The sequence below is a fragment of the Marmota monax genome, unplaced genomic scaffold (assembly GCF_021218885.2).
Source record: "Marmota monax isolate L192 unplaced genomic scaffold, Marmota_monax_Labrador192_F-V1.1 WCK01_AAM20220418_F8-fsc00129, whole genome shotgun sequence".
Taxonomy (NCBI): Eukaryota; Metazoa; Chordata; class Mammalia; order Rodentia; family Sciuridae; genus Marmota; species Marmota monax.
Genome location: NW_026693811.1, coordinates 3,081,742 through 3,109,380, shown reverse-complemented (window position 1 = coordinate 3,109,380; position 27,639 = coordinate 3,081,742). Strand labels below are relative to the sequence as shown.

The following is a 27,639-nucleotide window of genomic DNA, read 5'->3' as shown; positions in this document are numbered from 1 at the left end:
GCTTTGCTAGGACCAGCATTGTCCTTTCTTCCTCTATCCATGTTTTCCTCATTCAGTTTCCTGTTATCCGTGTCCCTTTGTCAAAAGAGCTTCCAGCAAGTGAACCCCTGTAGGAGGATGAGACTGATTGTGGTTTTGATAGAAACTAGCAGAAGTAGGTAGAAATGGGTGGATGTGTTACTTCTGTGATAACAAGTGAGAAGGGCATCAGGTCACTTTTCCAAGAACACTGGCAAGCCTCTCTGCTACCCTTATTGGTTTAGTGCTAAGGTTGATTAGTTAAGCTGCTAATGTGTACTGGGAGTTTTTAGAACTCAAAATATGAGAGGAAAAAGCATATAATGAAAAATTATAAAACTCCTGTTTTATTTAGAGCAATACTTACATTGCCAACTAACGTAAGACAAGTTCAACAGGGTAGGAACCAATTTTAAGATTTCCAGTGCCTAGCAGGGTGCCTAGGACAAAGCTAGTACCCATTTGATATGTGTAAAATAAACTATTAGATGTGTGGATGGATGGATAAGGTGGGTTTTCCTGGTGACTTTGTTTGTAGAGCTTATGAGAATTCCTAAGCTCCAAAGACAGCCTTCAAAGTGACTTTGCCTAGCAATCCCTCTTTTCTATCTCCCCCCAAACATCTGTAAATTCTTTGACTTGAGAAGGGTGTGTTTTACTGAGGCAACCCCACCCAACATCTGCCAATGGCTCTGGAGGCCCATCTAACCGGGATAATGACATACCCTACCAGTGTTCTCTCTGCGCCTGGGGGACACAGTAGATAAAGACTTGCTCTCTGGAATAGTGGATGACCTTTGGACTATAAGGTCATCAACTCTGAGATTGTCACTGGAGGAAAACTAGTTCCTGGAAAACTATAACACCTGCAGGAAAGGAGGCAGATTAGGGCTTGAAGGCTACCAAGGCTGCATCCCTAATATCTGCTGTGTTCCACTAGCCCCACCCATTCCTCTTCTCAGTGATTTGTCAGCAGACCCAAGAGGGTTGGCATCCTTATCAGAGCAGAGGGTGGCATGGAGCCTGAGGCCAGCACTGGCAGTACGCCTGCTTCCTCTGGTGATTCACTGAATTAATCACTCCACGATTTAAAGTTGCTCTTAGTAGCAATTTTCCCTCCAATATCCTTTCCAGTTAGTAATGCATACCTTATTTTAAGTAGCCTTCATGTTTCCTAAAAGAAACATTTACACAAATTAGGGGCATGAATATCACCTAAGAGACTTTATTAAATGCCAACACTTTGCAAGGCTTTGTGCTAGGACAGTCACTCTACAAGGAGAGTCCCTGTAAGTGTGATATTCAAAATCAAGTCCCTCTCCGTGAATGCAAATGTGATTTGCTTTATCCAATTCAGTCTACACCCAACTTTCTAGTATAAATAAATAAATAAATTTCATTGAGTGAGGAATGTTATGCTGAAAAGGAACAATGAGGTCAAGCTAACCAGCAGTTTCCCAGAGTGTCAGGCAGAGCCTGTGCCTTGGGAGTGAGCGTGAACAGGAAAGCCAAAGCCAGCCCAGCCACTTGATCTGAAAACTGACTCCAACACTCTGCAGTTGGGTGATCTTGGGCAAGTTACTTAACCTCTCTGCACTTCTATTTCCTCATCTGCAAAACATGAACTACAAGGACACAGGTGGTCATGGGTTTTTGTCAACCACTTAGAACATTTTCTGGCTCAGAGTAGATACCATATGGGTGTGAACTCTTATTGTTATGTCCAGAAATTACTCTGTTGCATTAGCATTTAAATCAACCATATTCCCCTCGGACAGATCCAGCTCCAGAAGTTTGAAGAGCTGTGGAGTCACTGTGTCTAACTCTGGTAAACAGTCCAGGCTTCGAGGAAGCCGCACCTGCAGCCCCTCTTCCTCCCTCCCCCAACCACTATAGAGAGAAAATATGCTCAATATTTGCCTCTTTCTCTTTGCAGAATAAAACCAGCACGTAGCATGTAAAGCGTAGTTGAGAGTCTGCTTGTTGAATGTTTCTGGTGTGAAGTGGAGTCTTAAACCTTTCAGTAAAAAGTTCAGTTGAGCCATTGGTTTATATCTTTTTCATGACCCTGATATCTCAGCCTGGCATGATCTTGGCTCAGGGCTGCAATTGAAGAGAAGTGTGTTTAGAAGAAAAGTCAAAACTGACTGTTTGTTCCACTGATGAACTGCCTTTGCTGAGCACTCACAGGGTACAGAGTACACCGTGGGCCGTGGAGAGTGGCAAAGGTAGTAGAGGATCCAGGGTCATTAATCTTTATCTAGAAATGGGCAGGAAAGATGGTTAATGCACGTGAGTTTCCTGGCTGACTTCCCAAATTCCACTACTCAATGTTTTCAAATAGGAATGGTTGTTTTACAGTGCTTATTTCTAAACTGAGGTATAATTTATGGCTTTTAGTAGATAAAGCCACTTAGTACCAGTGACTCACTGACCATGGAAAAGTGTTCCCTTGCCCCCCCCCCCACCCCACCTTCCTTTTCTTCCACCAGAACCCTTTGAAAGGGGAAAAGTGTTTCTGGATCCCAGTTTCCTAATCTATGCCCATGGAATCCTACAGAATTTTGTATATGGTAATAGAAAGCCTTTTTTTTTTTCCTTCAGAGTGAGAGGTATATGATTTTAATGATTATATGAAAGGTTTTTGAACAATTGTGTAGAATTCGGGTTAGCCCACTAGGGTCCATGGGCTAAATCCCATCTTCCACTTGCTTTGTATCATCCATCCACAAGAATATTATTATGTTTTTTAATGGTTAGGAAGAAAACTCAAAGCAAAAATATCTATTTCATAGTGTGAAAAGTATAGAATAGTTACATTTCATCTTTTTTTGGAAGCATAGTCACTCTCATTTGTTTTAAGTATTGTCTGGGCTTCCATGCTACAAAGACAGAGTTCAGTGGCCATGACAGAGAACATAATGATTAATACACTTACTATCTAGCCCTCAGCTAAAATTTCCTTACCCCTGGTCTAGAAAGTTAATTTCAATAATCTTCATTTTCTGTCTTCTTTTTCATTTTTCCATTTTTCTTTGCAAGGATTTATCACCTCCTGGATAAGATTTATTTGCCTTCCCATCCTCTCTTTGATGCCTCTATGTTGTGAACACAGATGAGTTAGATTTAGACGAGGCACCCTTACTCCCAGGCATGCAAAGAGGCACTCTCTGGTTCTACAGCCTGGCAATTTGTGATAAGCTCTGTGAGGCTGACATTTGGTATGGCAACAGGGGTTTCCAAGAAAACATCATTGACCAGGGACACTTAAGCTGAGACCTGAAGAAATAGGATGTGACAGTCATTTCAGACAAATGGGAAGAGGAAGAAGGCTGCAGAGCCCCTTAACAAGCAAGAAGAGGGCTGAAAGGGGAAGGAGTTGCTATGTGTGGAATGTGACCCTCTGCTGCATGAAGGGCTTTGGTCTTTCAGTACCTGCAACCTGCAGAGGGAGAGGGTGCAGGCACAGTGACACCAGGAGCATTAACCCATGGAGTGTCCTAGAGAATCTGGGAGGGGCCTAAAGTGCTTTATCCTAAGGCCCCCAGTGCTCATATTTGTTGTGTGATTCAGTGTCTGTGAAGGGCGTGGAGACAGGAACCCATCTCTGTGAGTTCTGAGGAAGGACAGAGCTATTTAGAACACAACTCAGGAGAGGTGGGTTTTTTGTTTTTTTGTTTTTTACCCTTGGAGGGCTGCATTCCACAAGAATATAGTCTGTTTGGAAAGCCAGCTGTCCAGAAGAGAGGACAGGCACCACTGGGTGGGGTTAGAGCAAGCAGAGCATTTTAGAAAGTTTGGAGTGGACCAGGCGCTAGAGAGGAGTGATTTGTGAATAGTCATCCAAAATCATACTGGAGGAGGGGCAAAAAGGGAAAATTAAAGAAACTATCCAGAGCACATAACGTTAGGGAGTCTAGCAGCACAGTAAATTATGAATTCCATGCATTTCACTATAAATCAGAGAGGGGTTCCAAAACTGTTTGCAGGTATGTGTTGGGGAGGATGCATTGCTAGAGCTATCTCTATTTGTATAAATTTAAGTTGAAATATTGCAGGGCTTCTTAATTTCTTCACAAGGTTCATGTTTTGACTCTTGAAAAAGGCTTTTATTTGTTGTCATTTTGGGGGTTTTAGTACTTTTTTTTAAGGATATAATTCTTAGATTTTCAAAGTTCATGGAAGTGTGAGTCAATTTTTTTTCTCCATTTGAAAATGAAGTTGAGAAAAGGGTCAGCTGCAGTTTCACACTAATAGGAAGAATTTTCTGGAGATGCACGTCAAATTACCAGAAAATACTCACATCTCAGCCAGTGTATTGTTCCCTCAAGACAACAGAGAGGAGAGGAGAGAGATCACCCTCGACTCCCTGGTACCACCAGGGCCACATTTAAGACTCAGTTAATCCTGAGCATATGGTTCTAGTCGAGTATGTTAAACCACTGTGGGATTTTGCTACAACTTTTCTTGTGGGATATATTTTAATTTCCATTCAAAATTAAATTGCACTTTAAGCTTAAGGAAAGGTAAAACATGATGGTATTGAATGGTATTCTTACCCACTAAAAGTTCTAATTCCCATTAGGATTGATTTATTTTTACTGAGTAAAATGTTTGTATCAAGGTCTGGAACAAATTCATTCTGTGTTATGTTTCTCCCACCACCACCACCCCAACCCTCCTTCCTTCCTTCCTTCCTTCCTTCCTTCCTTCCTTCCAGGGATCACTACTTGTGTGAAGTCACATGGGCTACACAAGAAAGAATTTCCCTGCAGTGGCTCAGGAGGATTCAGAACTATTCTGTCATGGATATTTGTGACTATGATAAGAACAACCTTAGATGGAATTGCATATTGGTAAGATTGGGTCAGGATACTCTGCTTGTCATCAGTGTAGACTTTAAACTCGAGTAATGAATGGGAATCAGGAAATGAAGTTTGATTTTCTATTCTCTCTGACTCCGTGTTCAGCCCTGAGGCAGTGATCAGTTTGATGATTAGATCACCTGATATTCATTAGGGCTTCTGTTTCACCTTCCCTCTCTACCCATACTGTTCAGTTTGGGTTTGATCTCTTGGGAAAGGGAAAGGAGGTGACTGGAATGCAGAAGGTAAAATCTCATGTCAGTATTCAAAAATGCAAAGAGGACTGGGGGCTGCAATTGCAACAAAGTGCATTGGAACAGAGAAATATAGGATATTGAGAATGACTGGCTGGATATGTAAGAAAAAGAAATATTGAGGCAGGAAATCCATTACCATAAGCAGGAAACAGCTTTAGAACTTAAATAAATAACTACCAGCCTGACAGGATGGCAACACTGAGGCAGACTTAGGGTTGATTGACCTTGAAGTCCTGGGTTTCAGGGGGAGTCCCGGCTTAGGAGACCGTGAGCAGAAGACCATGAGTCAAAGGGAACCATAAAGCCCCTTTGGAGCCAGCAGCCTCAAGAAGGGTAGAACCCAGACAAGATTTGCTAGCATATAACCAGGCCTCTGCAAGCCTCCCTGTCTGGTCATGGGCCTGTGCCTATGCACCTTCCTGCCTGCTCCCCTTCCTGGCTGAGCACAGGAAGATTCTCACCTCAGAGAGCTTGAGCACCCCATGTCTTGACTCACTTTATTCATTTATTTATGCAAGAAACATTGAGTGCTCTCAAATGTATAATGTTCCAAGCTCTGTGCTAAGCCATGCATATTTTAAAAAATGATTTAGACAGCATTCTTGTCCCTAAAATGTTTCTGTTCTGGTAGGGAATTCCATTACAAAAATAAATCATAAGGTAAACTGTTTATTGAGCACTTATGTCATGCCAGGCACTGTGGAGACTGAGGCTCAGGAAATTTAAGGAGCTTGCTCAGGTCACAGGACACAGCTGAAACTCAAACAGCAAAATCCAAGCTCTTTGCTTCCTGCTCATTAGATCCCTGTAATGTTAGAATATTGTGCCATAAAAGCATCTAATCAAGGTATAACCCACCTGCCCCCAGTAGAGACATCCCTCAGGCAGGCAGGGTGGGACAAGGAGTAACATAGGAGAGACATAGAGGAGTCTGGAATAAGATGCCATATATGAGTAGATAAGGGCAAAAGGCTTATCTACACAGAGGGCTGTGCTAAGTATCTAGTGTGAATAAGTTGGGGCATAAGGGACTGTGGTATTTATGACCAGGGGCGGGGGACAGAAACAGGGGTGGACATTGAGGATAGAGATACACACGCTCAGACTCAGGTACGATTCTGAGTTTGGACTTACTTGGTAAGAAATAGGGACAGTGTAAGGTAATAAATCAGAGAGTGTCATAAAGATAATATCTGTTGCCAAATGCGGTCAGCTGGAGGCTTAGCAGGGTGGATAGTAGGCCCGAGGGAGAAAAGATAAGCAATGTCCAGAAGATCATGTCAGTGGACCAAGGAAAACCTGCCAAAGACATGAACAAAGGCAGTCATGGTGGAGAAGGTCAGAGAAGTCAAAGAAAGGGGCTGAGGAGGTTGACTGTGAGCAGTGTAGTAATCTAGAAGTCCTCCCAGGTGTCTGGCATGGGTGGGTAGAAGGATGGAGGAACATGAACAGGCTGGTAGAGGTGGAGAATAGAGAAGGAAATTACCTTTGGTTCTGTACGTGTTGAACTTCACACATCAGGAGGGCAGTGTAGGGGGTAGAGCTAGGACAGAGCTCTAGGCAAGAGAGGGAAATGATCTAATGTAATTACAAGAAAAATACTAACATAAAGGAAAATAGGTGAATGGAGATAGTTTTCAATTATTTTATTAAGTGTAATTTTGTTATATTACCACAGATTATGGCTAAAGAATAGATGACATCATCTCACTCCTCTCTGAAATGCTGTCCTTGTGTTTTTTCCCCTTTCTAGGCACAGCAACACACAGAAACAAGTTCTACAGGCTGGGTTGGAAGAGTAAGTACTATGAGTTACAGGATTTTATGTGTTAAGGGCCAGCTATGCAGAGCTATTTAATGGGTAGGCATTGTACATTAGGGACCTATGTTATTTGCTATTAATAGAGATGTCAGTTGACCTGTTTCTTAAATATTGGAGATGGTCCCTACAGAGCTATCTCTTTATGAAGGATATAGAGCATACTGAGTTGGAAAAAGTAAGGGGACAAGTGAAAAACCCAGAGCAGAGCAGGCAAAACAAAACACATACTCCAGGCAAATTGTAGCTCCCAGTCAGTTAAAAAGCAACCATTGCTGAAAGGCAGCCAAGATGCCGAATATGCTTGTTGACCTCATATTTGAAGTTATGTGCTTTAAAGGCAGAAAACACAGTTTCCATCCCAGCCTGGACAAATGCCTAAGGAGATGTGACTACAACTAGCAGAAACTCAGCACCAACCACACAACGCCCGCTACGCACCTCTCTTTGGAAGAAATTGTGCTCGTGTGAGTTCACACTTTATTAGGCACCCAGATGCAGAGCTTTATCCAGGAAAGCATGGTGACCCTCGGAGACTTCTCATGCTTCCCAGTCCTGCTGCATTATATGCACATTGCTCAGAATTACCAGCCACATATTGCTCGAAACCATGGAATGGAACGCGTACATGAAGGAGCTCTAGCCATCGAGACACCCCATGTGAAAGATGAAGACTGACTCGCACCTAATTTTTGTGACCACTTCTATAAATCCTCCTTGGAGAGGGAAACAAAGCAACACAAAAATGGAAAGATTTCACAACTCTTGGGTCATAGAGGAGAGGGCCCAGTTCGGGAAGATGAATCCTTCCGGGGGGCTCAGAGCTCTGAAGCATTCACATGTCCTTTTTCTTCAGGCATTGATTGGGCAGAGGGGAGACGTTTGCCAACATGAAAAGTGGTTTCCTCCATGGCAAGAGACACGCTACACTTCCTCACGACTCTTTGAAAAAAATATGTTTTTTCCTCTCTGTATTTAACCAGACAGATGCCACTTTTCACACATTCCTACTAGGCACAACTCCATCCAGGGGAAACAGGGAAATGTATTAAAAAGATAAGGCTGTGAACACAGGTCTAGAGAGGGGAATGTGTTTCAGAGCTCTGTAATGAGAACACCAAGTGTACTGCACGCCTCAGCTTGCTCCATAAATGAATTCACTTGAATCACTAAATAGAAGAGGGAAGCGTGTTTCTTCCTTCCCAAAATGGGAGCTGATGAGAGAGGAAACATCGAGGGCGAAGTGAACCAACAATTTTAAAAGACCATCTCCTACCTGCTCTCAAATGCAGCTAGGAAACAGAAATCGTAAAACAACGTACTCCTTTCGGGCTTGGAAAGACACTCTTCTACTTAGGCTACATTATATTCTGAGCACTATCTTTAATTGAACAGTAAAAAAAAAAAAAAAATGAAGATTTTATTCTATATTTCTATGCAACCTTTTTTGGGTAAATTGTTGATCATACCTCACAAAATGAAAAGGCTTATAATAAAAAGAATTCTATGAATGCTTCCACATGAAGTATACAACAGGCATTCCTATGGTATCTCGTCTAGAAATGGTTAAGCCTGGATTTCAAAAAGAAATATGTGTAAAAAGAGGAACAAAAAATTCCCCCAAACTACAAAACCCCTCCAACCTGAAGCAGGCAAAGAATAATATGTCAGTTTTAGGAAAGCACCTTTGTGACACTGAGGAAAGTTACATCTTGAACAAAGGTGGATGCTGGGAACACACTGATCCTTGGAAGTCACTGTCCTTTACGGAGAGAGGATACCCTAAAATAACAGGAGCTATTTATATTTATTGAATGTCCTGTGCAAATGTCTTTATATGCATTCTCTTATTTACTCCTCACCAAAAAAAAATTACTTAGGGGTTTGGTCTTTTCATCCATATTTTATAAAAGAGACCTTCTAGCTGCATTTGGGTTGTAAATGAAGCATGGGATTTTGAGCATAGGTTAAGAAAGGACTTTGTGAGACTAAAGTTGGTACTCAAATAATACTTCTGCAAAGTAGATATATATGTGGTGCTTTAATGTTTAATTGCTGTCAATTATTTTCTAGTTTAGGCCTTCAGAACCTCATTTTACCTCTGATGGCAATAGCTTCTACAAGATCATCAGCAATGGAGAGGGTTACAAACACATTTGCCATTACCAAATAAACAAGGAAGTGAGTATTCTTGTGTAATTTGTTTCAAGTTGACCACCTTGTTTTGAAAACTAATTTGAAGAAGAAATCATTTGGTAAAGTCAATTAATGTGGACAAATAGTCCAATTTCAATTCTTTTGTATTAGAGTGAGGTGGAATGGGACGTGGACACCCCAAAAGAAATCTCATTCCTATTTTAATTCCTGACATAAATTATTTAATCCTCTACTTACCTGTAATCAGAGAGAGAAAGAGTCTAATAAATCTCTTATTTAAAAAACCCCATCAGGCCTGCACATTTATTACAAAAGGAGCCTGGGAAGTCATTGGGATAGAAGCTCTTACCAACGATTATCTGTAAGTATGCTAATAATTGATAGGATATAAATCCATTCATCACAATCTAGCCCTCTTTGCACAGAAGTAGGGGAAAAAAATCTCTGAAAAAAATACAGAGTAGTCTATCTGGAATGTGTTCAATACTTTTTTCTTTTTAACATACGGAAGCCTTAATGATTTTCACATATGCGCAGCAGATTTGATGCCATGCCACCAAGCAGCTCTACCTCTTGCTCTTACCTGCTTTACATCTCAAGAGCTGCAGCCTCTTGCTGGATCGTCCCTGTGCACTAGCACTCGGCGTTCTGTGAGCCTTCAGCTGGCACTGAATGTTTGGAAGGCTTGGAAAGGCAGTGTTATCTGCCCATGCCTCAGCCTTTCTCTTTGGTTCATGGAGAACTTTGCTGACGCTATCCACTACCCTGTGAGCTGGTGGCAGAGGGAATGTTATTCTCCATTAGAATCTTAGGCACTTGTATGGTTCTTTATTGGCCTCATTAACGGAGGAATTTTGCCACTGCCCGAAGTAGTTTCTAAAGCCCCTTTCCAGAAATGGTTATGCCACTCTCTGGAAAGATGGGGCTCCTGACATCTAGAAGTTGATGGCATAAGACAGAAAATATGGAAAACAGGACTGAAAACAGGGTTTCAATTTCAGGCTGCTTGTCCAGTTGTATTTTTTCCTAAAAAAAAAAAAAAAAAAGATTATTTTGAGCCTTCACTTGTCATTTGACTTAAAGAAGAAATCCCAGGATTAATTTTGCTCTGTTAGGAAAAACATGTCCTTTGACAGAGAGGAGGGCTTCTAGGTGGGGGGCAAAGATGTGAGGATGGCTTGTGAGCACTCTTGGGCCTGCTGCTTGACCTCAGGGGACGCTTCTGATATTTTTAAAAAGCAGAATTGATATGTATTTCATTTGTTTTTTTTCCAGATACTACATTAGTAATGAATACAAAGGCATGCCAGGAGGAAGAAATCTCTATAAGTAAGAGCTCTGTCAAGTTATGGACTTCAATCATGTTTTGCCTATGAACAATTTGTAGACTCCCTTTAAAAATTTTTTTGTCTTGTCCTAATATTAAATTAGAATTGCTGCCAACTATTTTTATTCTCTCATAAATCAACCTGCGTGTCACTAAAGAGAATGAGTTTATTAGCTGTTTTGTGACATTTCCAAACAATGGGAGATTTGAGGTTATTACTAACTCATATAATTCACGTTAAAAAAAAAAAAAAGAAATTGGAGGATGGTTTTGGTGTTCTGAATACTCTAAATCTAGAGTGTGACATTATTCAAATTTTTTTCCTCTCCTTGGTCCTTTCATTGAGCACTTACTTTCCACTGTTGGTTTTACAGAATCCAACTTAATGACTACACAAAAGTGACATGCCTTAGTTGTGAGCTGAATCAAGAAAGGTGTCAGTACTATTCTGTGTCATTTAGTAAAATGGCAAAATATTATCAGCTGAGATGTTCAGGTAAGTTGACGCCCACTGAAAGGTCGGGCAGAGGCTGCAGGGACTCGTGGTCCTCAGGAGTAGCTCCCTCCACTCCCTCAGCTAAGGTGACCCCTGTCTCAGGGCTTCCCTTTACCACCCTCCTGGTCCCTTCTTCCCATGCCCAAGATATTCCTTCCAATGTCCAGTTTGTAAACCATTGTTTCTTCTCTGCTCAGTCCTCTCCTTTTGAACCCCGGGGGGCTGTTGTAAACACCTCAGTCCCTTTTTATCCACTCACATTTAAGTGGTGAGTTTAAAACCACTTTTACTTTCCCTTTGGAGACTTACTTCCTATATATTCCTTCTTCCTTCTTATATATCTTCTATATATGTCTTCTCTACAGATTGTGCATTTTCAAATATTTATTTTATGAACTCACCCCTTTAAATGAGAAGCCATGACTAGTGCCTGTCACTCAGTGTGCTCATAGCTTTATCTTCTGTTGCTATTGCTATTATTATTTATTTATTTATTTTACAAATGAAGAAACTTGGGCAAGGAGAGACACAGCACCTAGTGTAAGTTGCACAGCATCTATAGAGGATTCACACCCAGGCCTCTGCCTCCTGAGCCCTCTTTCTTTTTAAAATTAAAATTATTATTATTATTATTATTATTATTATTATTATTATTATTATTATTATTATAGTTGTTAATGGACCCTTTCTTTCTTTCTTTCTTTCTCTCTTTCTTTCCTTCTCTATTTATTTATTTATATGTGGTGCTGAGAATCAAACCCCAGTGCCTCACACATGCCAGGCAAGTGCTCTATCACTGAGCCACAACCCTGGCCCCTGAGCCCTCTTTCTAAAAAATTGAGTGAGGCTACCTCTTAAGTGAGAGAAGGAATGTGGATATTCTGAAAAGAATTGTCAAAATGGCAAAAAAAAAAAAAAAGATGACTCTGAACAGTTTTCTGAATCTTTCTTCCCAAGTGTATTTTCTTTATTATTTATTTCTGTGGTTCTTCGCCATCGCTGTTTCTTGTCCCCCTTTCTTGGGTGTGTACTTTATACTAAGCACTGTGCTAAAAGCTGTATATTCATGATCTTGTTTCATCCTTAAGAAAATTGGGCAAAGTAGATATTATCATCTTCTTCCTTTTTTTTGTAGTGAGGAAATTGAAGCATACATTCTGTTGTCTATGTGACTTAGGAGGCACAGGGCAACTCAGCCAGTATTCAAACCCAGGTCTGGATAGTGTCTTCACTGTGGTTTCAATCAAGTATGAAAATTAATATTATCATCCAAATGCATCAGAATTAACTAGCTCACAAAATAGCTTTTCTATACATTACCTTCCACTCTGCAACTACCACAGTTGGGATAAATAGTGAAGATATGGGCTTGTGAGAAAAACACTTTTCCATGCCAGAAGGAAATCGCTTATCCAAGTCAGGCACTGCAGATGTGCTTCCTGGCTCCGGGACTCCTCAGGAGTGGGCATGATGGGGGACCCACCCTCCTTCAGGTGCGGCTGGCTCCAGAGCTCGGCTAGCCTGCTGCCCAAAGAGTGCAGGGTCTGGAGCTGCTAAGATCAGCAAGGTTTCAGAGTTTCAGAGTGGGGAGGATGGCAGCTCCCATTTCAGCTCAGTGACAAGGAAATGCAGCACAGAGGTGGTAACATACTCAAGCCCAGCAGGGCAGAGGTTCATTCCCACCTCATTCTACTGAGCCCTGTTCCTTTGCAGTAATACACCTTGTATCCAATTGCAGTTATTTTAAGGATCAACTACCACCATTTATTAAGTTTCTTATCCACTATGATATTTATTATGTCTTCTATCAAAGGTAAATGGTAATAAAAGAGAGATTTAAAAAGTTATGTATGGGGCTGGGGATGTGGCTCAAGTGGTAACGCACTCGCCTGGCATGTGCGGAGCACTGGGTTCCATCCTCAGCGCCACATAAAAATAAAAATAAAAATGTTGTGTCCACCGACAACTAAAAAATAAATATTAAAAAATTCTCTCTCTCTCTCTCTCTCTTAAAAAAAAAAAAAGTCATGTATGCTATTCTCATCTAAAACATATTTTTCCCTGATTGTGTTAACAGGCCCTGGTCTGCCTCTCTATACTCTGCATAGAAGTACAAATGATCAAGGTAATTTCTCATACCTCACCCTTCATTTGCTTGTAGGAAAGTGCATGTGAAGAGGACTAACATGTCCTTAGCATTGTGTGTTTTCCCTTGGCTTTAAAGTATCTTCACAACAACCTGAGCAAAAGGTTTATGACCCAAAGTATGTACAGTTCAATCCGCGCATTTTGTGTTTGCTGAGTATTGCATTGGTCATTATTGCATAATCTAAATTCTTCACCTTGCAATGAATTTCTGTTGCTTCATTTATTTACTCAGTACTAAGAGTCCTGGAAGATAATTCAGCTTTGGATAAAATGCTGCAGGATGTCCAAATGCCTTCAAAGAAGCTGGACTTTATTATTTTGAATGAAACAAGTAAGTTAAATTTCTCTTGGAATAATACTTTTCATGGAAACACCAGTAAATATGACTACTGTGATAATCTGAAAATATATCTTTTATATCATATAAATATAATTTAGAAGTTTATTTTTCCAAAAAATGTTCTGACACAGATCTACTACTTTTGAATTTTTTCATCGTAAAAAAATAACAGCACCTTATATAAAATATATTTTGTCAAGAGGAAAGATGTTTGGAGAAAATGCACTACTATTAATTCAGTTTTATCCTGCTAGTAACTATTCTACGGGTAGCTATACATTTAATTAATGTCATCTTAATATGTTTCTCCTTTAAACCAATAATTGGAAAATATCTGAGATGATTATAGTTTCAAATTGGGGCTCTCTATAAAGGGCTGAAATTCAGTCTCAAGAGAGAAATCTTTATTTTTTCTATACCTCCTCCCCTCTCATAGTTGTCATATGACTGGGCTTGGTCGACTAATCCTGGATCCCATTCACTGAGAACAGTAGGTTTCTTTGAGTAGGAAATTGTGTTTGTTGGTTAGTTTTCATTTCTCCACTAAGGGCTAACAACTTATAGGGAAGGGAAGAATCCATCTGGGTTCATTTAGCCTGGATGCTTTTTATAAATTTTGCATATAATAGGAAATATTCAACTCATTTCATTTTAAGGACAAGACAGGCCCTTGAGAGTGTAGGTACTTCTGAAGAATATCTTAGGATAGGGGTGCTCAAATAAAACATGCTTGTGAGTCACCTGGGAGCTCGTTAACATTTACATTCTGGCCCTGCGAGTCAGGTTGACTGTCCAGGTTCTAGCATTTAGAGTAAGCTCCTAAGTGATGACGGTGTTTTCAAACCTCTAAGTCATAAACTTAGAGCTTCTCAATGCTGACAAGGCCTGGTGCAGAAGCGTTGAGTACTGGATGTGACATTCTATTCCAGTTGGTAAACAGTGGGGATACCTGAAGGGTTTAGGATCAGGGAAGCCACATGAAAGGGAAAACTGATAGGGATTGCAGGGTAGAGCTTTCAGACAAAAGAGGGTCTGATAGGAAAAGAGGGCTAAAGGGGGCATTCAAGAGAAGCGAGCAGGGAAGGTGGAGCTTTAAGATTAGAAAGATACCCTCCCCTCAAAGAAAGGACCATCTCTCTGCACAAAGGTGGAACCTTTGTGTCTCAGCATCTTCTAATGAGTGAGTGCTGACTCACAGAGCCTCAATCAAATATAAACATCATGGGCAGCCAATAATTTGATATTTCATTGAAATTATATTATAAATTAACTTCAAATTTTGTTCTTATAAACATATTAAATTAGAAAACAAACATATTCAGCAAAATAAGAATTGAAGATTAATCTACTTGTATATTTTATTCCTAAATCTTTCTTTTGTCCTTAACCAAAATAAAATCAATCAAAATCAAAGCAATAAGACAAAAAGGAAAATAAATGTAGGAAAGAGCTCTAGAGATCAGGAATTTTTCATTTTTGGCCCACAATTTAAATCTCCCAAAGCTATAAATAGTCATTAAAATCTGGAAAAACGCTTAATCTTTTAGATTTGTTAGAAAAACTCATCTTTCATTTGAAAGCAAAGGAAACCAATTCATTATTTAAGGACAAATCTTATCAAACTGACATTAAATCAAGCACAGGGAATCAAACAGATCCGTGGGAGATCATACAGAATGTACTCAACAGTTTGCTCCACATAAGCCCGATTTCATTCTGTGAAATACGGAGCTGAAAATGGGAACGCAGCTCTGCGGTCTGGGATGGCAATAGGAATTATAAAAATGTTATTAAATCAGAATTTTAAAATAGAGTTGGGGCCAACTACAAATCCTAAACAGCTTCAAGGAAATTCAAGAAGAGGAAAACATTTTGGAGGAAAACTTAGAACATAAGCCATAAACAAACTAGATAAGTAGATCAGATGCCAAAGAACAGAATCATAAAAACAAAACATTAGAAATTCTAAGATGCACTTTTATTTTACAAGGCACCAATGTATTCGATAGATACTTTAAAGACAACTTTATTGTCTTAATATTAACGAGTATTTTAACCTGACAGTGTTTTTATATCTTAAAAACATGCTGAATCCAAGCAGCTCGTTTTCTTTTTTCTATTCTAATTTAGCAAATTGTTAAACTCTAGACATGACATCACTGACAGAGATAAGGAAAGAAATCTTGCACTAATAATTGTTCTTATCTCACTAATTGATTTTTTTTTCTTTTTAGAATTTTGGTATCAGATGATCTTGCCTCCTCATTTTGATAAATCCAAGAAATACCCTCTGCTATTAGAAGTGTAAGTTCAAGAGGAGAGAGCAATTTAGTCTTAAATGTCGCTTTTTTTTTTCCCTTTGCCCAGTACAGATTACTGAAACACAGAGCCAAATGCAATCTTTCTTTCTCCCCAAATCACTGATTACTGTTTTCACCTTCATTTTGCATCCACAGACTCCAACCTTGTATTTTCTACTCTCTTCTTAATAGGCAAGACAGACACTTTTCTTCTATTATAATAGCATATATTTTTTTCTTATGATTTGCTTCCAAAAATCCAGGGGAGTTCCACAGGAATTCTCAAGTTCCCATGCTTGTCCTTAGCTCTATACATTTGAACAAGCAAGAGATGGTATTAACAGATGTCCCAGACTTACCCAAACAACTCCCATTGGTCGCCTTTGACTCTTTTAAGACTTGAGCTTTCTCTTTTAGTTCCTGAAATTTCACTGCCAGGCATTGTCTGTTCCTTTTTATAATTTTTTATTTTGTAAAGAGGAGGAATGACGTAGCAGAGTGTTCATTATGATCCTAAAGTCTTCAAGTCTTAGAGAAAGTTCTGGAATCATGTTTGTGAGTTCTGAATATGACAATATTGTAAAATGTTTTTATTAACTGCTAGGTATACACTTTAAAAGTGCCCTGGTCTCACCCTTAATGCCACAGTCTTCCCATCATAGCATGTATTATTTCCTTTATAAAAAACAAAAGTGCTGGGGCCTGCTGTGAGCCAGGTGCTTTCTGTGACTTACTTTATTCATACAACAAACGGATGTGGTGAGTTCTGTTGGTCTATCATATGGAGGAGAAAACGAAACTCAAGGGAAAAAAATTTCTGTTGTCACTAGAAAAAAAAGCACAGATATTAATATCAGACATAGCTTTGTGTTTCTCTATTCACAGTTTTATAAAACTGAACATAAAGCACACACACAAAAGGAAAGATGGGTATTTTAAATTTCTGATGTGCTATTTGACTTTCTTAAGCTTAATTTTGGTTTAATGAATTCAAATTCATCTGTGACATTGATTTATATTAGGCTATATTTACAATTCTGAAAAGCATCCTTTAAAATATAATAGTGATGTTTCTCTCTCTTCTTTGACATGCCTGTAAATAATTAAGAAAGGTTAAGAATAAAACAAAAAGGTCAAGTTAGCACCCGTTTTTGGTCAGTTACTCTCCTCCTTCTCTTTTTTAAGGTCTTTTTGTTGTTGTTTAATAATTTGGTCTAATCTCAGGGGTAGATAACTCTTCAAGTCTTAAAAGACTCAAGGCAACCATTGGGAGTTTGGGTAAGAGGCAAACTCTTAATCTACCAAATTTAGCATCATTGACAGGACCAAGGCATTTCACATGTTACTAAAAATGGCTGGGTATGGTAGCATGTGCCTGTTATCCCAGCAGCTTGGGAGGCTGAGGCAGGAGGATTGCAAGTTCAAAGTCAGCCTCAGCAACTTAATGAGACTCTGTCTCAAAAAAAAAAAAAAAAAATTAAAAATTAAAAAGGACTGGGGACCATGCGGTGATGACATGTAAAGGAGATACAATGTTCTATAGGTACTGCCTCTTAATTAACAAACAGCAGCAAAAGTGTTCAATAGAGACTGTCCACCCAGCTGTGAGTGGGGTAGACTATAGTCTGTGAATGTTGCAAATATGAGGGAGTTAAACTTGTTACTAGAAAAAATGCCAAATAACATAACCTATTTTCCAATACAAGTTTGTATTTCTTTCTCCTTTGGACTTTTAGGTAATAGCATTTGTGCCTACCTTGATTCATTCCACAGTGATGTGCAAAACCCTAGAGTGAGAAACTCTGCTGGGTACATAGGGAATTCCAAAGCATAGGGTGTACAGAGTCCTCACGGAAGTTGCAACCTAGGAAATAAATAAATGCTTCAAGTACTTTAAGCTGAGATGGAAAAATATAGTCAAAGCTGCATTTATTGTCATCATTGTTAGGTTTTCATAACAAAATTTCCCTATCGCCACTATTAGAGAAATTATTGTGTAATACTTTAAAATTGTTGACTTCTGAAATCTGGGTTTGATAACAATCTTCAAAGATAAAACTAATGGCATCTTTGAAGGAAGTACACAGGCATTCCAGACATGTTGTCAAGTTTTAGAGGAACCATTCTGGATACACCAGTGGCTGGCATGATTTCAGGTTCACAATGGGGAAAGATACATGCATCTCCTCTACAGGGAAGACAAACACAAGCTTTTGATTTGATCTGGGGACTTTTGACTTTGAGACTCTTTATTGAATTTTGGGTCTTTTCACAGCTACGCAGGCCCCTGCAGCCAAAAAGCAGATGCTGTCTTCCGACTCAACTGGGCCACTTACCTTGCCAGTACAGAAAACATCATAGTAGCTAGCTTTGACGGCAGGGGAAGTGGTTACCAAGGAGATAAGATCATGCATGCAATCAACAGAAGACTGGGAACATTTGAAGTTGATGATCAAATTGAAGCAGCCAGGTGAGTGACTAGGAGATCAATTCAAAGGACTTCTGACTTCTTCCCCCTCGATTTATATTTTGAAGTTGTAAAGTGTAAAAATTTAAAATGTGCTGGGATAAATTTGTAGTCTTTTATCCTTGTGGTAAAGACATTATGCTTGGGAAAAGAACAAGGTATGTCATTATAGATTTATACGAAGGCAAAAAAAAAATATTTCCTAAATATCTCTTTGTAAGTGATGCTAGAAAGGAGTTGGCATATGTGCTACTACCTTCTAAGAATGGAGATTTGAAATTCATCAAACACACTGAGGGATAAATGTACCTGAGCAAGCCTATCCCTTAAGAGTCAAGGATAAAGAGGAGGTCAGTGTGCTTTGACATTGTAGGGGGTCACAACTATGAAGTCCTTGGAGTATCTTCCAGAGTCTGGATGAAAGTGACTCTTCTGTTTTGAGATAAGTATAAAGCATACCCATCAGGGTCACAAATATGAAGGCTTCCTTAAGTAGGAATCACATCTCATTTTTGGCCTCTTATGGGGTTATGAATTGATGTGATCCAGCTTACGAGAGATTTTAACCATGAATGATGAGTACCCCATGATCTGCACGTGATGTGGGCAGCGATTTACCCACAGCTTTTGTAACTGAAGCTGCATAACTGTCCTAGGAGGTGGGAGTTCTTACCCAAATTTCAGGTGAAGAAGTGGAGGCTCTTAGATTAGGTAACTTGTCAAGGTGAAAAGATTTGAACCCAGTTTTATTCCAACTCTTTTATTCAATTACATTCAACTAGTAAATGGGAAATATAATCTTTGAGTTTCTATAACCAACTGCGTGGATATCTGGGGAAGTCTGATAAGTGGTGGAATTTGAGATAATGTTGTGAAATCATGGATCAGGATATGCAGAAAGATCCTTGAATGATTAAAGGGATAGGGAAAAAATGCCTTTAAGAAAAGTAACAAAGAAAAAAAGAGAAAATGGTAAACAAATAACTAACTAAATAAAATACAATAAATATTTTCATGAGTGAGGCATTGACATTTTAAAAATAAATTTGTATCAATCCACATGTACTTTATATGTGAGAGGGCATATAAAGGGCCTCTCAAATCTGACCTACAAAAACCCTAATATTGCAGAATTACAGAATTGAGTTTCCATAGTATGCAACTCAAGTTTGAAAAAAATGAGATGCAGTATACAATGGAACACTATTTCAGCAATTAATCACAACTAGAGTAACATAGATGAATCTCACAAATACACTGTTAAATGACAGCAAAGCCAGACACGAGTGTACATCCTGTATAATCCGATTTATGTGACGTCCAAAACCAGGTACAAGTTCACCAACAAAAGGGTAACATTTCTTTTTGTCCTTTTGGAAGGAGGGAAATGATCTGGAGGCTGTGGCCATGCACAGGCCATGATTTCAAGGGCATGGTCCCTTAGAAAGCTTTATCAAGCTGCACACTCATGATTCAGTGAACACATCTGCATGTCTGAGTTCTTCAAGTTTAGAGAGTTTGACATACAGAAAATGAGTTGAAAACTATTTTTATGTTCCCTAATGTTGCATAACTCAGAGCCTAGGATATGTATCATCAACTGAAAACAAAAGAGCTCCCAAAGCCACATGCAAAAGCCCCAAATGTTCCATTTGCTAGATTTTTTAATTTAAAAAGTGCCTTTTGATGTAAGGCTAGGATTGAGGAATAGAGGCAAAAAACATATTTCTCATTTCTTTACTTGGATTCCAACGCTGAACACAGTTTAGTGGCAAAAAGACATCTTAATCCACCAAGGAAAAATTGCTTTCTTTTTAATGGTGCTGAGCTAACTAATCAACACCCTGCATAAGAAGAAAGTTATTAGACAATGGTGTTTAAGTTCTCAGGTGGGGGCCCAGATATATTTCTAAGCCATACCCAGATGTTCTTCATGCCCTTGTCTTTCCCCATTGTAGGGGCAGATGCTCTCAAACTGAAAAACATCTGGAGAAATTTAAATTCAATTATGTAAAGAAAAGTGCATCTGGGCTGCAAATTTTTATATAAAGCTGTGAAAAAAACTGCCAAGATTTGTTTTCTGTGAATCATACACACACACGCACACACACGCACGCACACGCACACACACACACACACAATTTTTATGGACTCCACTCCAATGAAAGCAAGCTGTGTTCATCTGGGTCTTAAGTTAGCATGGCAGGCATTTGTCTCAGGTGGTTTTTGATTGCTGGCAATGATCCATCTTAGTTTCAAATAGACTGAAAGAGATAACAAATGGCTGGTCTCACATTTGCGTAGTTATCTTTGTTTTCTATATACATGGTATAAAATTGATGCATAGACTTCTTGTGTTTCAGACAATTTTCAAATATGGGATTTGTGGACAGCCAGCGAATTGCAATTTGGGGCTGGGTGAGTAGTTGTTGGGTGGGTGAAGTGGTGTGCATTCCTTAGTGGATATAACCCAGAGCAGGTTCATTTATCTTTTGTATGCAAATATTTGGAGATGAAAATCGTGTCTATCAAGTCTTGTATCTCTTGACAGTAATCCTCTAGAGTCTCTCCTGAGCTAGGCTTGCACCTTCAGCTACTGTGTTGAGGGAGGGAGATGAAAAGAGAGGAAGGGAGGGAAAAAAATGAAGAGAGGAGGAGGGAGTGAGAGAGGGAAGAAGGGAGACTTCTTCTCATGAGTCAGTTGTGTTTATTGTTTTTATTTCTTTCTTTTTCTTTAATTGGCACTACCCAATTACCAGCATCAGCAAATGTCCCATGCTTTCCCCCTTACACTTACCAAGAAAAGGCACCGGGGCTCTGAAAGTGTAGACTTTAGATACTGCCCAATTAAGGCCAATTTAAGCCTCCTATACCATGCTTTCCTTCTCTAAAGAGGCACAGTATATAAAGATGTGAGAAATGTGGAAACTGCGACTCGCTTACCATATGTCCTTATTCCTTTACCTCCATAAAAATAACTGTTTCCATTCTTTAGTCATATGGAGGGTACGTAACCTCGATGGTCCTGGGATCGGGAAGTGGCGTGTTCAAGTGTGGAATAGCTGTGGCACCTGTGTCTCGGTGGGAGTACTATGGTATGTAATTACTGTCAGATACAAAGAAACAGCAATTGTTAAATTGCTTAATTTTTTCGTAACAAAATCATTCCTTTTAGAGTTTCACTCTATACAGCAAATAATTTGAGTTTCAGTGCTTCTGCCACAAATAATAGCCTGATTCATCTTAGAGGTTCTTCATGGATAACTATAATAAGATGATCTCATTTATTCTGCTCTTATGTAAGCTTGAGTGATATTATGTATTATCTACCCAATTAGTTTCTTATCTACAAATTCTGTTTTCCAAATTGCAAAACAGCCTCATTGCTACATTTCTCAAATAAACCTTTCTTTAACTTCTTATTTTATTTTGGGACTTCCCATATTAGCAGAATAATGAAAGTGTGTGTCTCTTTCCCTTTGGGTAAAAGTCAAATAAAAGCTAGGCTTTAGATAGAAGAAGAATAGGACACAAGAATTTCCAGGGTTTTTCCCCCACTATCACTTAGTAGGAGAAAGATATTGTAGACTATTATCTTCATCGATGAGAGAATATTATTCTAGAGGGCATGGTAATCTGTAAGATGATAATGGACAATGAAAGACTAGATCTTCCTCAGAAGTGGGGAGATGTAGTATTTTCCTGGATCTCTTTGTCCCCATCTCAAGCCATTTATGTAGTGTAAGAATAGAATCACTGATAATAAATATGCTTGTTAACTATTTCACATTGTGATATATGATAGTACCATCAGACCTGTGGAAAACCCTTTTTCAAAGTCTCACTCAGTCAATGGAAGTCAATGGACAAAATGCATCTTTCTGTTAAAAGAGTTGGAGGGCATAGTTACTATTTGATCTGCACACAATGGAATTGTTTTCATACAACACTTTTCTCCTTGAGATTGGTTATGTTAGATGGCTTGTTTTTGGAGACCTCTGGTGGTCAATAAAAAAATAGAAACAGTCTGTTGAGTTTAAAATGTATTACAACAGACACTAGTATGGCTGTATTAATAAACGTGGCTGTATAACCAATGTGATCCTGCAATCTGTACACGTGGAAAAATAAGACTATGTACCCCATTTGAATCAAATGTATGATATGTCAAGATCATTGTAATGTTTTGAGCAACTAATAAAAAAATTTTAAAAAAAGAAGAAAAAATTTTAAAAAATGTATTATGTATTAATGATATAATTATGTATTAATGATAACAAACAACTTCATTAAGTGTATATGGACCAGCCTAATAGAGAGGAACTCAATAGTTTTTATATGTGTGCAAATTTGAACAAGTTTATTTAAAGATTGGATAAAAGGAATACGTAAGTGGTATTTCAAGGCATATTTCTAAAAGTTACGCATAAATTTTAAATGTTATTTTAAATTTTAGGCCTTCCCACAAATATAAACCTGGTCAGCATAAATAATAAAGGGGTATTGTGTTCTAAGACAAGCAGAAATGAAGTCTGCCACTGTTTGGGAAAAAATTGTTTTGCTCTTAAAGCCCAATAAACCCTTATCAAACACACAACCTAAGTTATTAATATTTAAATGTTAGAGTTTATAAAGATATTTTATGAAGATCTTATATTTTAAAATGGCTTTTTAAATACTGTAATTTTACAGCTGAGCATGGTGGTGCTTAACCTGTAAACCCAGCAGCTCAGGAGGCTGAGGCAGGAGGATCATGAATCCAAAGCCAGCCTCAACAACTTAGCAAGGCCCTAAGCAACTCAGCAAGACCTAGTCTCTAAATAAAATATGAAAAAGGGCTGGGGATGTGGCTCAGTGGTTAAATGCCCCTGGGTTCAATCCCCAGTACAAAAAAAAAAATTATAATTTTACATGAGTGTCCTCTAAATGAATAAAATTACATATAGTCTGTATTCATTTTAAACAAAATAATAAAACGTTTTACTCATTTCTAAAAATATAAGGAAAATTTTTTTATTTTAACAGAAATGGCAAGAATACATGTAGAACAACTAATATTCTGCAGTGTAGTTTTTAATCTACAATGTCAACCATTCAAAAAAGATTAGCATGTTAAATTTTGATGATTTAATTTAAAGAATTAACAGAATCAATATTTATATACTTGTGCAGTTAGAGGACCTTTAAGCCATTAACCTACATAGCACAATGGCAATAGATCATGCTTATACTTATTTACTGTAATCTGGTCACTTAAGGAGGCAGCTTTCCAAACAGTTATGTCAGACTTCTAAGGTCATACTGGAATTTGGCCACACACACAAAAAAAAAAAAAAAAAAAGAAAAAAAAATTCTCACTGATATCTTAGGGCAAATACATATAATGTATGATTTTATTTTTTTAATTGGGCAGGAAATATGTTTAATTATCAAAAATCACCAAACCAATTATGCAACCTGTTTTTCACCATGTTTATAGATAAAAGAGCTTATGTCATTCGAGCAGACAGATATTAATGTAATCTGTTTCATAATACTCAAGTGTTATCACACGAAATTGAGACCTCTCCACAAAATTAGAAAAACCAAATGTTTAACTTGCATTGTGATAGAGCAGCTAAGCCAATATGGGACTGATAGCTGAACACTTTCTATTCATTATAGTGAATACCAACCTGTCAAAACATATATATGATTTAAGCAACCAACTAGTAATTGATCATTGTTAGGGTATTCCAAAAGGATTTGTCTCACAACCAAAAAACCGAAGGTGACTCTTCGAGCAAGTCTTACTTCACATTGACTTTCTGCATGTGAGTTATCGATTGAAGTAAATATCATTTAGTTTGCTTTCTCTCTGCCTCCATCAGAGGACTGTGAGTGGGTTAGGGATGAATCTGAAGAGGGCTGAATCTAGGTGAGCTTTCTGGGAATTAGTGTCTCTGGCTACATAACAAGCCAAATCTGGAGGGATTAATTCTGAGGGAAACTATATATATACACACACATAAACACATATATCTCAGTACTTGAGTTACGATATAGGAAAACAAACTAACCCAATAAACGGGAAGAAAAGTTATTACTGTAGGAATTAGTTGTTTTTTTCCTTTCACTCACAGACTCAGTGTACACAGAACGTTACATGGGCCTCCCAACCCCAGAAGACAACCTTGACCGTTACAGGGTAAGAGATGTGAGCTATGCACATTTTATAACCTATTTATAAGTGGATTAAGAACTGTTTAAGTGTATCTATTCTGGAAAAATATAATTTTTTTTAAAATTTCCAACAAAATTCTTGTTAAAAAGAAATAACACAGGTGGTTTAGAGATAATCCAATAGCTTCCTCTACTATATTCTGCATAATTACAGTCTTTATCGTATGCTATATAGGTCACAATATGCATTCATTTAGAAATACAAAGCAACACCAGATAATTACTTTAATTATAAAAATTTCAGTTTAGAAAACATATCAATTTCAACATATTCCTTTAGAGATCGTAAAACTCTTTAAACCTTTAGCTAAATATTAAAATTTCTCATAGTATTATCATAATTAAGACATATCTACAAGCCTATAATTTTCTTACTCAGAGCCAGTTATGTACACTTTTTTTAAAACACAAGATTTGAGTAAAGCAAATGAGGGGTTGATACAGTTGGGCAATACCCTGGAAAACCCTGACCATAAATTACTGAAGAGCATCCAATAGGCTGATTGCTTAAAGGCAGAGCCAGTGGGCAGGTTTCCCTGCAGATGAGCCATAGCATTTGAAATACGGTCTGGCAGCAGCAATCACTGGCTATCATTGCTAACAGAGACAATGCCAGCAAAGCCGGAGTGTTCTCTTTGGTGCCACCTTGATGCCACCTGAAGTATGAGCTATTAGGTATGCTTCCAGCATTTGGATCTTTCCAAAATTTTTCTGATTCGATGTGTCACTTTCCTTGGTAAAAAACAAAAAAAGGAAAATAAAAAAGAAACTAAAACTTACAGATGACAAGGTAAATTATCTCTAATGCTCCCATTCTCCAAAGAATGTTCAAAAGGCTTCCTGAGATAGTGAATTAGAAAGAAAGACAACAATCTGAGGAGATCATTTCTGCTCATCTGTGTCATGATTCAATGCATGACTCTCAAGGTATTGAAACATTGCTTGGAACACTATTTGTCCATTTTTTGTAAGGCGGCATCATTATTACTGTGTATTCTGAAACCATCTGATCAAAATGTAATAATATTAACTCAAAGTCTTTAAAAGTATAGACAAACTAGTTGTACCTGTTACTTTCTACTTAATAAGCAAGTCTGTCCATCGGGTGGGTGGAAGTGTGTTTGGGGTTCGTGCCTGCAGATGTTTTCATCTGTATTTGTCAGTCAAGATAGAAAAGTGAGGCACACAAATCATCTTTCCCTACAAGGCAGTCCCATAACCAGGTTTTCCCCATTTCTGTCAGTGCTCCCATCTGATACTTGACACTCAATTTCTTCCCACTCTTTCTCCTCCACACAGACACCCTTTCTTTTCATAACCGCCTTGCAGCTGTCATGTGACCTCGCTCCTTTTATATCAGAAACCCAGCTTGTTTCCCCTTAGCTTGTCTTTCCACGTCAGTCAGTGACCCTTTCCTGTGTGCACAACTACATCCAGTCCCCGCTCTTTGGCCAGGTGGTCAGCCCCCTGATTACAGTGATCTGGTTTATATGGAGGCTCACTGCTCCATTTCTGTAGCTTTCCATTTTGTGACAGTGCCCTCTGCCCCTTATGTCTGATCTGTCATTCGCTCTCCATCTCCATCTGTTAGGGAACAGTGGAGAAGCATCTGCTTTTGAACCCTGGGTTGTTTTCTTGTATATCTTTTAATCCCCACTTGATTCTCTCTTGACTTAATCCTTATTTTGTACAGGATCTTCCCCCTCTGTAGCAAGGTTATTCAAGGTTTTCCTCAACATGCTATTCTTTGGATTCCCCTGTATAAAGTACAAAGCCCCAAACCTTTTCTGATTCACCATAAAAACTTGAAGGGAAACATTGTGATGTAGGTTTCATTTCCCATCACTTCTCTCATTTTATAGCTTGACTTTTTTTTTTTTTTTTTTTGTAAATGGCCCATTCTGAATACTTAAGTTTGATTGCCAGAAGACTTAAACTTGATTATCCCAAAGTACTAAAAGCTTCTGAAACATTAGAGGTTACTTCCTAGATCTTGCCCCCAGACTCTAGAATGAGAAGTCAAAAGTTTATTTTGATGAACCACATTCTTAGGGGACATTGAACCCTGAAGCCCAGGGTCAAGTCTAAACCCTGACATCTAAGGAGGTACCTCCGTGGCACCTGCCTTCCTTCCTCAAAGCACATCAGGCCTGCAGTGTATTTTCTCTTAACCAGACTCCCTATATAATTATATAGGGTAATTAGTTTTCATCTGCCGTTTCAATCTGTATTTTTTTCCAGTATTTTCTATAGGCTCTCTTTCCCATTCCAACCCCCCTCTTCCCCCCACCTACCCCCCATGGTGGTGGCCATTTTCATCTCTCCCCTTAGGTGTTCACTGCATGAGGTAGTCATGTAAATAGAAGTCACTTCCTACTGCCAATGGCAACACACGCACACTGGGTGCACAAAGTCACTCTTACACTTCACTGCACAGATGGCACCCGAGGACTGTTTAATCCTTCCACGCCAGGAGTCGGGTTTTCTTGGCACGAAATTTATTGCTGGCAATGGACACATTAAAACTGCCAGTACCAGGGAGCTAAAGGTTCCCAATGTGTTACTCAGAGGAATTATCTGGGAGGGTGATAGTTAAGGTGGGCAGGAGAAAGTGAGGCAAATGCATTAGCGGAATTGTCTCCACTGTGGTAAGTTGCTTCCTCCGAATGTGGAGAACTGAATCTATGTGGAGGAACTGAATCTAAGTTCCTATTTTTGGTGCACAGCAGGCTTTAGAATAAAGCTGCCCTCCTTTGTTTTTTAAATGAGCCTGTGCTTTTGTCTCTGGCAAGAATACATTCAGAGATTCTATTTTCCTCCAAGGCCCCAGCTGCCCCTCTGGACCCCATCTTTTACTTTTCTTTCCCAGGTTGCTTCTCTCTCTCTCTCTCTCTATCTCTCTCTCTCTCTCTCTCTCTCTCTCTCTCTCTCTCCCTGCTCCCTCCCTCCCTCCCTCCCTGAAAAGACAAAGAGGACAATTTCTTAGAGGCTTTTGCCACCCTGTGCATTTCTTCAGGTCAGAAGGAAATGTTTTGAAAAGGAGACCCCTTTAGTCTGGAGCAGTGACTCTCTTCAGTATATTGATGATTAGACATGTCCAAAGGGTGCAATCAGCAAGGCCTTGATCTTCATCCATGTTCTGGGTTAAAAACCAATCAATACAGCAGCCAGAATTAGAACCTTTGAAGGAGAATGCAGTCTTTAATAAAACTCAAATTAGGAA

The 27,639-nt window shown here is 38.8% G+C and overlaps 1 protein-coding gene across 1 annotated transcript in view; it reads left to right on the top strand.

The window, feature by feature from the left end:
• Nucleotides 1–27,639, top strand: part of Dpp4 (dipeptidyl peptidase 4) — an 81,795-nt gene that overhangs the window by 44,274 nt on the left and 9,882 nt on the right. The window contains exons 11-23 of the mRNA XM_046462249.2: nt 4,739–4,874; nt 6,894–6,938; nt 9,033–9,140; nt 9,410–9,477; nt 10,392–10,445; nt 10,818–10,939; nt 13,017–13,064; nt 13,320–13,418; nt 15,662–15,731; nt 18,003–18,197; nt 20,558–20,612; nt 21,190–21,289; nt 24,317–24,381. Of these exons, the coding sequence (XP_046318205.1) occupies nt 4,739–4,874; nt 6,894–6,938; nt 9,033–9,140; nt 9,410–9,477; nt 10,392–10,445; nt 10,818–10,939; nt 13,017–13,064; nt 13,320–13,418; nt 15,662–15,731; nt 18,003–18,197; nt 20,558–20,612; nt 21,190–21,289; nt 24,317–24,381 (1,165 nt within the window). The remainder of the gene's footprint in view (nt 1–4,738; nt 4,875–6,893; nt 6,939–9,032; nt 9,141–9,409; nt 9,478–10,391; nt 10,446–10,817; nt 10,940–13,016; nt 13,065–13,319; nt 13,419–15,661; nt 15,732–18,002; nt 18,198–20,557; nt 20,613–21,189; nt 21,290–24,316; nt 24,382–27,639) is intronic.